Source organism: Eucalyptus grandis, chromosome 2, assembly GCF_016545825.1.
Source record: "Eucalyptus grandis isolate ANBG69807.140 chromosome 2, ASM1654582v1, whole genome shotgun sequence".
Classification (NCBI taxonomy): Eukaryota; Viridiplantae; Streptophyta; class Magnoliopsida; order Myrtales; family Myrtaceae; genus Eucalyptus; species Eucalyptus grandis.
In genome coordinates this window covers 47,711,546-47,724,052 of record NC_052613.1, presented here as the reverse complement: position 1 = coordinate 47,724,052, position 12,507 = coordinate 47,711,546, and the positions used below count along the sequence as shown (strand labels likewise).

The following is a 12,507-nucleotide window of genomic DNA, read 5'->3' as shown; positions in this document are numbered from 1 at the left end:
CAAATATTATTTATTATCTACTATTATTGTGCACTTATATTATCTTTAAGGAGTTCTTTCACAATAAATGAGGTGGGTGCTTATATTAAGTTTTATGTAAATGAGGTGGTGGGTCATTAATGAGTGACAATTGAGGTGATTTGGCCTTTAATATCTAGAGTTGTCTCTATCTTTAAAATACAGAGGAGGAAAGTAGGAGACAGAAGTGGCGCAAAACACAAAAAGAAATTTTTAAAAAAAAATAATAATAATAATAATAATAATAATAATAACCATGTGATGTTAATAGGTGACCATGGTGGAGAGTTGAGTTGCTTTCTGGCTATGTCGATCACGCACCAATATGACTTCATACACGTGGGCCCCATTCCATACTCGTCTTGTCCATCTTTGTATACAGTTGTCCACTCCAAATTCACTGTATACCAACCGAATCTTCACCCCCAAATTGTGATCTCGGGCCTCGGGTCCACCTGAAAGATATGTTTGCAACTTTTTGGTTTACTCTATTATTTATTTGAATAGTTAATATATGCATATAATTTTTGCTTTTTCTTGGATGCTACGCGATAATAACATGTGAAAAGTCAGGGCATGTGTTCAGCATAAATATACATCTTTTTATTTTTCTGCCACAACACAAATTATAAAAAAATTATAAACGAAAGTACGTATCAATCAATATGTATATATTATTAAAAATATCTTCGGATTAGGCGAGGTTGGTTTTAGGCGGCAATCTCAGCAGCCAGTTGGTTTTGTGGGAACTAACAAATCGGCTTCGCCACCTACAGGCCGACTGGTTGCTCAAGGCTTTTTCGTTGAACCTTCCTGCAACTCTCTTGTTTCCGTAATGCAAAACGACAACACAAGAGTCCAAAGGCATGAAAAGAAGAAATGCATTAGAAGAGGGACACCAAAGGTGGATGAACAGCGACACCACCATAATTGAAGTAATGGTCGTGAAACATGTCGTTGGCAAGAGAAAACGAGAATTACTTCTTTCTAGAAGAGTTGTCGAGAAGAGTTACTTCTCCTACCACATTCTCTTTGAAAGATGATGACTACTAGTCTTTCACACTGAACATGCAGACCCGCGGATGATCGAAATAGATGTTGAAGACTACTTCGGGTAACCTAGACAGATATTAAAGTATTCACACGAGAAAACAATATGGGTTTTATAAAGTATTTGCAAAGAGAAGATTAGCCAACTTCAAGAACTGTTTTACCATTCCTTTTATTAAAATTTTAAAGTTATAAAAAATCCTCATCAGCTTGCTTTTATGTGCCCACCACATAAAAGATTTCATGCTACTTCATTCGAAATGGTACTTTCTTCTTTTCATTAGGGCAGAAGCAGAGATTCATGAACATAAGTTTTTTTACTATGTGAAGTTAGATGTTGAAGTTGCCTAGAGGGCTATAATAATTTTATATCTTCTCAAGATCCTACTAATTTGAATATGATGTTGCTACTAAACAATTTGGGCATGCATGTGATGTGCATTGTTTTCCGAGGAAAGAATGTGATGAAATAGTTTTGAGCATTGACGAAAGGAGGTTTTGCTATCAATGTATGTCATTTAGGTAGTTTCAATTTTTCTATTGTTATTGTACAATCATATTGCCTTAAGAGAGTTTCTGTAAAATAATTAAGGTATGGTGCCGATGTTAAGTTTTGTCTTTAAAATGAGGTGATTGGCCATTAACGAGGGACAATTAACAAAAGGGGGCGCTATTTCCACCCCCTGTATGACTAACTCCATCCATATTTCACCGAAAAGGCAAAACTGCCTTCTGTCATTCAATTGCAATTTAAGTTGATTGTCCCAAATTTATTTATTTTCCATTTTTTTAGTATTTCTATATCCATGTAAAATATACTTACTGAAATTAAGAATTTCATATATTTATTTTTTTATTGCAGATTTTCTAGGTAAATTAAAGGCACTGTGATTTTTTATAGTTAGATATTACTTCCATACAGATTTGTTTAGTTGAAAAGAGAATTTTCCAAGAAATCTATTTTTTTTTTCTACATAGTTGATCAAATTTATGGATAAATTGTTAAGTAGATAAAATTTCATCAAACCAAAACATCACATAAAGTAAGAACTTTGGATTGACAAAAATCAAAATCATCTATGAACTGTTTATGTAAAAATATCAAGATACCTCATTGTACACAATATTTTTAGTATATTCGTACATGATTTCTATAAAAGTATCTCGCCGATATAATAAGGAAAAAAGATAAATTCCTTGATATAGTAAATAAAGGGACTTGATAAATATTTTAGACTAATGAAATTAATAAAAAGCTCACCTAGAAAGTGAGCTTTTGAGATAAGAGGGACAAAAAATGGATAAATTATTATAAGATCAATGATGAAGAAGAAACTTTTCAATTTTATACTATATCAAAAAAATGTCTTTACTATTAGCGAGATAATTTGATAGGGAGTATATAAAACATTATAAGAATATTTGATAATGCACTTTGCTTCAATACACTAAAAAGCAAAACAAAACATTTGAAATGTTTAATTATCGTAATTATCCTAAATAGAAAAGGAAAGGGGCCATCAACATAAACTGCAACTGAAAGATTGGGAACAATGTTGTCTTTTTAGTATAAATGGGGTTGAATAAAGTTTATTTAGGGGTGGAAATAGCACCGCCCTTAACAAATTAACATTTGATTTTTAGTATATAGTATGTGAAATCTCCATTCTAATTGTTAATGATATTTGGATATTTACTTGATTTTGCATATTTTTCAAGATTATACATATATCTCCTTCAAAAATGCATATTTTTCAAGATTATACATATATTTTTCAAGATTATACATAGTATGTGAAATCTCCATTCTAATTGTTAATGATATGTGGCATTATATTTATCTTATTACTTTAAATAGTTATCTAATAAAGTCTCATGTATTGTTTATCAATACGTAAAAATATACAGTTATTCCCCATTTTCTCTCTTCATTTTATTCTTATCATGGTACTAGAGCTATTATAAATTGATGAAGCGCTATTAAGTCTTTAATCTAGAGTGGTGGTTGCAATATCACGTTAGCTCTGCCGGTGTTCGTATTTGGTCAAACCCGTAAGCATTAATATGTAATTTGAATCATAACTTTTTATATTTAAATAACATTTTGAATTTTACACAAGAAAACACAAAGTTTTTTTTTTTTAAAAGCATCCGATCATTGTGATTACCTTGTTTCATTTTAATTTATTACGCATCATATATTAAAACCAAACTAAGAAGAAAGTCCAGCAAAATGGAGCTTAACAGTCGAACCACATCATCACTCAATTACCTCCCAATTTCCTTAATGTTAATTAGACATATTACTTAACAGTATGGTAGAAAAAAAACTTAATCAATCTAATACAATCTAACATAATGTTTCTAGAAGAATGTATGAATAGGAACTCGCCTTACTTATTAGATGGGATGGAATCTTATATGACATAGAATGCTTTGGAATTACTGTTTGTCAGTTAAATATTTTCTATTATCTACTATTATTGTACATTTATTTAATCTCAAGGACAGACTTTTTATACATCATCTAAGAAGACTCTAGCCTTGGAACGACAGGACTAAAATCGTCTCAACCCCATAGAGAAAGAGAGATATAGAGAACAAATATGGCAGAAGCTGTCATCAGCATTGGTGGAAGCGTCCTTGCCAATCTGATTACTCAAGCACTGGGAAAGGTTGGAAATTTATGGGGCATCAAGCGTGAACTTCAGGTGCTCGAGAGCACCGTCACCATGCTTCAGGCTCTGCTGGACAATGCAGAAGAGCAACAACACCAGAGTTCCCAAATCAAAGATTGGGTGGAGAAACTAAAAGAGGTTTTCTATGACTTGCAGGACGTGCTTGAAGAATTTAATATAGAAGCTATGCGAGGAGAACTGAAGGGCGACAATCAAATGATCAAGGTGGTAAGAACATTTTTCTCAAGTTTAAACCAGCTTGCTTTTGAACCGAAGATGAGTAGAAAAATAAGAGAAGTGAGGGAGAGATTGTTAGTTATTAAAGATGAAAAGGATTTCCAGTTAGACAAGGGACCTATGAATTCGAAGCAGAGAGAGGGTGGAGGAAGAGCGAGGAGACGCATTCGTTTATGCGTGAGGAAGACATTATTGGAAGAGATAATGAGAAAAGAATGTTATGAAAAAGAATGTTATGAAATTCTTACTGAATTTGGATGTGAAAGAGAATGTTTCTATCCTTCCAATAGTTGGAATTGGTGGGCTTGGAAAAACAGCTCTTGCTAAATTTGTATATAATGATGAGATGATCAGTAGACATTTTGACTTGAAAATGTGGGTTTGTGTCTCTGATGACTTTGACATGAAAAAAATAGTGAAAGATATCATAGTTTGTGTGGAGAAGAAAGAACCAAACTACAGTTCGATGGATGGGTTGCAAAGTGAATTGAGGAAAATAATTGATGGAAGCAAATATCTCTTAGTTTTGGATGATTTGTGGGATGCAAAATCAGAAACATGGCCCAACTTGAAATCATTATTGATGGGAGGTACTAGAGGAAGCAAGATCCTTATAACTACACGCCTTCCTTTGGTTGCAGAGATCACTTCCCCTGCTCCACCTCTTCTTCTTGAGGGCTTGTTTGAAAGTGATTCTCTTGATTTGTTAATGCGAATGGCTGGTCGAAAAGAAGGGGGCATACAAGATCTTGACATGCTAGCTATTGGTAAAGAGATAGTTAGAAATTGTTTTGGGGTTCCATTGGTTGTTCGAACTATTGGGAGGTTACTATTCCTTAAGCAATCTAAAGATGAGTGGTTACGTTTCAAAGATCATGAGCTCCCAAAAATGTCTCAAACGGAAGAGCACATGATATCTGTTCTTAGGCTAAGTTATGACCGTCTTCCTTCACATTTGAAACAATGTTTTGCCTTTTGTTCATTGTTTCCCAAAGATTTGGAGATAAAGAAGCATACTCTAGTCTATCTTTGGATGGCAGAAGGATTTATCCAGCCATCAAATTCAGGTAAGCTTTTAGAAGACATTGCTCATGAATATTTCATGGATCTTTGTTGGAGTAACTTCTTCCAAGATTTTAAAAAAGATCCATACACGAAGGAGGAAACTTGCAAGATGCATGATTTGATGCATGATCTAGCTTGCAATGTTGCAGGAAACAGGTGTTGGGTGGCAAGGGATGATAAAAATATCATAAATGAAAGAACTCGTCATATATCCTATGCTTCGACTTTCAATTTGATGGATGAATTTCCAATCTTACATTTGAAAGCATGTGCACTGAGAACATTTCTATCTACTACTAGATATTGGAAAGAAAGACAACAAAGAGAACCAACAAGTGAAGTGGATCTACACCCATTAATTCAAAATTTCAAGAGATTGCACATCTTGGATCTGCAAGGCATAAAGGTCGAGAAGGTGCCACAGTCCATTTATAAGTTAAAGTATCTCACTTATCTCGATCTCTCTTACAACTACACACTCAAAAGGCTTCCTAACTCCATTACGAAATTGCAGAGCTTGCAAACACTTAATCTCTACAGTTGTCGTGCCCTCAAAGAGTTGCCAAGTGATATAAAGAAGTTAGTCAGCCTTCAGAATCTGGACATAGATGGCTGTTGGAAACTTAGTTATTTGCCACGTGGAATAGGGGAATTGAGTTCTTTGCATAGGCTAATGAACTTCATTTTGCCCAAAGAGAAAGCTTGTGCTAAGAATTATTGCTGACTTGGGGAGCTAAAGGGGCTTAATGACATCCAGGGAGAACTTTCAATTGAAAATTTGGGATCTGTAACAAATGCGGAAGTCAAATGCGAGGATGAGATATTGGTGGGGAAGCATTCTCTAGAATCTTTGATACTTAGTTGGGGCGATTTCCTTACTGATGATGTAGTAATAGATGAAGTGCTAATTGATGGACTGAAGCCGCCCTCAAATCTGCAAAGGTTGAAGATCTTGAAATATAAAGGTGAGAGCTTTCCCAAGTCGATGATGGATAGCCTTGTATCTTTCTTGCCACATTTAGTTGACGTATCGTTCGGGGCTTGCGAAAGATGTGAACGTCTCCTCCCACTGGACCAACTACCTTGCCTCAAGTCTTTGCATATCCATGGTATGCCTGAATTGGAATATATCGAGTCAGACCAATCACCCCCTTCACCAGCATCAATTCCTAGTCTATTGAAATTGGAGATCTATGGCTGTAAAAAATTAAAAGCCATGCCACTAACTCCTCATCTTGAAGAGTTAGATCTGACAGGTGCCAACGGAGCGTTGTTGATAAATCGGATGATGCTTGGCCTAAATAAGTTGAAGAGACTGGATATCGGGGCTGTAGAGTTTCCAAAATGTTTGCCTGAGGAGGGTTTCCAAAGTCTCACTTCCCTTGAATCTCTTGAGATCAGGTGGTGTCATCAGCTGACTTCCCTCTCGCAAGGTATGCGACATCTATCAAGCCTCGTGGATCTCTATATCTGGAATGGTGAGGAGCTGGATATATCCAAAGACGAAAGCGGCAACATCTTTGATTTCCATGGATGCCTTCATAGTCTCCACTCCGTGGCAATCAATAACCCTCCCAAACTGACATCTCTCCCACAGTGGCTACAGGCTCGCAATCTCGAGCGTCTCGATATTTGGCGATGCGACAATTTGGAGGCTATACCGAAGCAGATCAAGGCCCTTCAATCACTTCAAAATCTCGAGATTGGCAATTGCCCCTTGTTGACATCATTCCCTAAAGCAATACGAAGGCTCACATCCCTTACTCACCTGAGGATCTATGAGTGCGGAGAATTGGAGGAGAGTTGCAAAAGACAAGCAGGCGAGGACTGGGACAAGATTGGTCATATCCCGAACATACGATTTTGCAGGGGTATATTTCTGCTCGAGGGAAGGACAGCGAAGGTGATCTTTAGCATTTGACCACAATCGACGCTCTCGATTCGCTGTTCAGCCATTCTGCAGGGGTTCTCAGGTAAAATCCTTTTGCCAATCTTGAGCACCGCCTTAAGCAATCGAGTAAATGTTTTGAAATTAAAAGAGGTCGTATTTGTGACTTCTCCATTTTGATCTCAGCAAGGTTGTCCTGCACATTTTGTTTGGTTGACAATTGATATGTTCTTCGTCTCTTGTCGACAACGTCTGCGAAAGAAATGTGTGCTGTGTGAGGCAGGATGAATGAATGAATGAAGCTGTAGTCATTGTTGTCGTTTCTCTTGATGACTAAATCAATCGCTACCGATGTGAAGTATTATGTTGTGGACCTCGTGTGGAATCGGTTTCTCTTGTATCCACTCTCATCTTAGATTCTTCTTGTTTTGTGACTTCAATTGGCCATACTGATGATTGTTGTGTTTGGTAGTCTTGCTTTGCCATGGTGATATCTCATGGATATTTTCGCCAAAGCCGTTGGGGAGGGCAATTTGCGATTGTCGAAGTTTGTGAGAGAAGAAAGTACTTCAATGTAATTGCCTTTTGATTGCAAGAGGAAAGAATTAGGTGCACTATCATAATAACATGTTTGATGATTGATCCTTGCTGGGGTGGAATTTCATTAATCTCTTAAACTGTGGCGCTTTGCAGTCTACTTCCTTCAACTCTGTAACTGCCCTCGGTTTTTTGCTTGTTCGCAAGCTTGCTTTTGGGAATGAGGCTTCAAAATAACCTCGAAATGGTTCCGAAATTCGAAGCATAGTTATACCACTGTTTTTAGTTTATCTTTTAGAGGAAATTTGTGGTAGTGTCCTTAGGGAAATCAATAAGACTCACTATTTATGCTTCAAAATGTGAGCCGCCCTTCTTGAAACTAGTTTCCAAAAAGCGGTTTTCAACTTTTCGACGATGGCACTTGCTAAGGAGACCCCTTTCTTTGAAGTACTCAGTCTATTCTTTTTATCTTTTCAAAACTAAACTCTCATGCATACCAGAAGGCCAAGTCATACACATAGAGCTTGTTGTTTGAACTATCTTCCATGAGATTAAGCTCATAGGGCTTTTGTTTCAATAGATATGTATATTTCTTACACTGCTTTATTTTTCAGGCTAGACAGAAATGGTGTGAATTTTGGCACTGAGGACACGATGCCAAATGAGGATCACAAAGAACTCACTGACCACCAGTTAAATCATCTGAACAAGTTAATAAAATGAGAAAGGGCATTTCAATTGGTTTACGAAGTATTATTGTTTGTCTTCGAGTTATTTCCAATTCATATACACCAGCTGGTAAGCCGATCCCAGCGACCAAGCATGTCAGGGTTGCTGAAATTCAGTAACCCAAAGGTTATCAATGACATTTCATGGTGGGAGATCCAAAAACAGGAGTTATATATTGCGAATTAGAGAGTTTTGAAATGGACAAGTTCATATTTTTGGGCTAAATGTTCACATTATGTATTGGATTGAGCAAGAAAACACCCTATTGAAGATAAATGTTCAATGGCCATTCAGTTGGCCTATCGGAGGACATCGAGGTTCCCAGTTGAGAAATTTTTTCCCAACGAATTTCCCTGTATATTGATAAATAATAGGCTTTGAGTTGATGACAAAAAAATTGTATTGTGATGTGAGGTTTGTCTTCATTTAGGAGCCTTATTATTGTGGTGTTGGGGCTGATAAGTCATCTAACTGAGATATATCCAATGCTCGCTACAAGACTTGCTTATATGCTGGTATCAACATTAATAGCACCAATGGAGTGGTGATCTGGGTAAGGCAATTCCTGACCTCCAGCTTGCTTGTTATTTCAAAAAGGAAAATAGAAAAAAAGCACAGAGCTGTTGCTATCAACACTGGCTTCTATCTTGCAGTGAGAACACCAAGTCAGACGAAGCATGGGAATTGAAGCAGGAGATCATCTATGGTGTTCAAGATACCTTCTTTAGGTGAAATTTCAATTACTTGCTCAAGAAAATAACGAAATTCCATTAACAGCAAACAAAATAAGTGCATACAGACATGTTCTGAGGTATTTAAATACTTGATTGTTTATCTTTTTTATACAATAAAGAATAACCGAGCAAGCTTGTGTTGTCCTCATGTAAGATCCAAAGCCAATAGAGGTAGCTGACTTCACTATCACCATTTACGCATTATTATACCCCAAAGTTGATAAAAACATTCTCTTCCTTCTCAGGGTGACTGCAACGGTGCAGGATGCCATACTAACTAACAGGTTCACACCATAGAAATAACATGGACTTGGTTAAGAATTTTTGTTCAGTGAAGGACCTCTAAGAGTGTGTTCTTCAACTTTTTTGCAATACAAAAAGCATGAGAGAAGGGGGAGGCTTTGAAGCGATAAAGAAGGCAATTCTGAATCTCTCACTTCGCCATGAGGAGCACATTAGCGCCTATTGATGGGAAAGCATGAAACAATCAACACCGACATATTGTATTTGGTAATGCTCAGAAGAAGCATACCGACTACTAGTCAAATTTAAAGATTGCCCTGCTAATGAACTCATATTTCATTGTGATGCCTGAATTACTTGTATTGTTATGCAGGGAGTTGCCAATTGTGGTTGCTCAATCTGTGTGGGCCGTGACAATGAGAAGCAAGGAAAAGGTACTATAATAATGACTATACCAATTCCCTTCTGTGCTCTATCTAAAAATCATTTGGAGATGCTCAACTTTATCAAATGATTCCAGAAACACTACCACGAAAAAATAATACATATAAGTATTATTTATCCTTTTGGTCTCAATCGATTCCATGATTGCAACTATGCACAAGGAATTGACTTTTTAACAATCATAAAGCATTCCCACAATCTTGCTTCCCAAGCTAAAGTAAGGACTTTAGACATCTTGGTTCTTTTAGTGCATCAAAAACTTTCTGAAATGCTTCACTATTTAATTAATAAAACAGGTTACTTAATGGCTTAATATGATATACAGGTTACTTGGAAGATAGGTGTCCTGCCTCAAACAAGAACCCATACGTCATGAGCTCATTACTTGCTGAAACTACAATTTTGTGGGAGCCCCCCCATCAAGGGTGAACCTCTTGCTGCTGAGAAGCAAGCATTGAAGGCCTAAAATTCGAACTGCTGGCTAAGAACGACCAACTGCCTTAATTAAATCAGTGGAAACCTCTAGGCTGAGATACTATTGAACTCCTTTTCCTTCAGATTTAGGTCATTGACAAAAGATCCTCATGAAAATCAGGCTTCCCAGAGGGAGAGAAAATTAGGTGTCCAAGCTTGAACGTGATCTCCATTACATTGGTTTCATCCTGCATTTGCGAGTAGTTTCACCGTTATGGGCTTTTGAGTTCACCTATTTGCCTTTAGTGTCACGGATGACTTCTTGTCTTTGTATTCTCAGTTACTTCGACGTGTCAGCGTAATTCATCCAAATTTTGAGTGTCCTCGTAAGCTCAAGTCATTCAATTTGGCATGTCGACCTTTCTTTTGAATAAAAGGCTGCTTGACTTCTCATTCAGTAAACATGAGATTGATGAGTCAGTTTCATCTCTTCCAATTTCTTATTAAGAGAACTTTGGGAAGAAGGTCGCCCGAGTTTGTCCGTGCAACTTGGCAAGTTCATTTTATTTGCAAGGCGAAGAAATGTTTCTCATTTACATGGAAAGTGCAATACAAACATTGAAATGCAATTTGGCAATACCTACCATTTTGCTTCTACGAAACTGAAAGTTACTCTAGGCCTTTTTCTTTTCATCTCCTCACACCGATCCAAACGTCTTATTCGACAATAGAACAAATATTAAAAAATGATACTGATGCTAATCTATAAATCACTTGTATTTAGCAAATAGCAAAATTCAAGAAGGAGGATAGTTGTTTCTCTAGACATATAGATGAGATTCGGCAGCAGAGGCACATCATAGAGCGGTGGTCATCACGGTGGCCTAATTCAGCGCACTCAAATGTAGTTCTTCGGATAGAATTGAGTTGGGAGAATTACCAAAAAAGTCCTAAACCTATTGCAATTGTGTCACTTCAGTCCTAAACTTTTTTTTTTTTTTGCCAATTTAGTCATAAACCTTTTATAGTTATGTCAATTCAGTCCATCCAGCCAAAATTGGCCGGCTGGCGCTGACGTGGACCAGCGAACGCCGACGTGGCATTTTTTAATTTTTTTTTAATTTTTAATATTTTTTTGGAATTTTTTAATTCTTTTTTTTTCTTTTTTTTTTCCATCATCTTCTTTGCCTCCTGGCCGCCCGACGCCGGCTGGAGGCGAGGGCCGGCGAGGTCAACCTCGCCGACCAATGGCGAGGCTCGCCCCCGCCGGCCGGGAGGCAAGGGCCGGCGAGGGCGAGGCCTCGCGGATCTGGTGAGGTCGGCCTCGACGGCCACCGGCGAGGGCGAGGCCCCGCGGATCCGGCGAGCTCGGCCCTCGCCGGATCCGGCGGGGCCTCGCCCGGCCAAGGCGAGGGGTTGACCTCGCCAGTGGCCGGCGAGGCTCCTCGCCCGCCGTCCACAATGCGGCGGCGATCGGAAGCCGCGAGCTCGCTCGCACTCCGAAGGCGCAATCGCAAGGCACGGATTGAGGCGGAGAGAGAGAACGGTTCCAAGCGAGTGTTCACAACTTCAAACGAGAGAGAGAGGGATAGCCACCCGTAGATCCTCCCGTTGAGGAGGTTGCCTCGCCGGCCACTAGCGAGGTCGACCCCTCGCCTTGGCTGGGCGAGGCCCCGCCGGATCTGTCGAGGGCCGAGCTCACCGGATCCGGCAGGGCCTCGCCCTCGCCGGCCCTTGCCTTCGGCCGGTGGGGGCGAGCCTCGCCGGCCCTCGCCTCCGGCTGGCGCCGACCGGCCGGGAGGCGAAGGAGATGATGAAAAAAAAAGAAAAAAAGAATTTAAAAATTCCAAAAAAAATTAAAAATATTTTAAAATGCCACATCAGCGTTCGCCGATCCACGTCACGCCCGGCCGGCCAATTTTGGCCGGATGGACTGAATTGACACAACTATAAAAGGTTTAGGACTAATTTGGCCAAAAAAAAAAGTTTAGGACTCAATTGGCACAATTGTAATAGGTTTAGGACTTTTTTGGTAATTCTCCCAAATTGAGTTCGGCCCTGGTTAGGCTATGTTCTGAGCAGGGTTAAAGGGGGCCAATCGCATCTAGACACTACTCCTTAATGCAGCGACACAACTGATGTCGGCCTCCATCGCGTCTCTTCCGATCTCTATCGCCGCCCCGCCTCTCCCTCTCTTCCTCCCTCCTCCATACCCATCGACGAGATGACAACAATGGCGAGAGCCTGAGGCACCAAAACAGGTCTCTTACACCAAGGATGTCGGTGTATATTTTGACCAAACAATTTAAATTCAAATGATCCAAGTCCTTCCAGATCACCCAGATTCAAATGATTCAGTGTTTATGTCCACTGACCCTCAACCATTCAAAATCAATGTTGCTTATCTGTTCACGTACATGGAGGTTACCATCTAATAGCAAGAACTGGCTTAGTTTCAAGGAAGAGACAG

At 38.9% G+C, this 12,507-nt stretch overlaps 1 protein-coding gene and 1 pseudogene across 1 annotated transcript; both read left to right on the top strand.

Annotated features, from left to right (window-relative positions):
* The first annotated feature begins 3,674 nt into the window (after positions 1-3,674).
* On the top strand, positions 3,675-6,530 carry LOC120290764 (disease resistance protein RGA2-like). The gene is made up of 6 exons (XM_039307168.1): positions 3,675-3,974; positions 4,252-4,808; positions 4,979-5,050; positions 5,198-5,204; positions 5,806-6,048; positions 6,450-6,530. Exons 1-6 carry the CDS (start codon positions 3,675-3,677, stop codon positions 6,528-6,530), a joined length of 1,260 nt encoding a protein of 419 aa, XP_039163102.1.
* Positions 6,531-9,050: 2,520 nt separating this feature from the next.
* LOC120286201 lies at positions 9,051-10,523 on the top strand (annotated as a pseudogene).
* Positions 10,524-12,507: the final 1,984 nt, after the last annotated feature.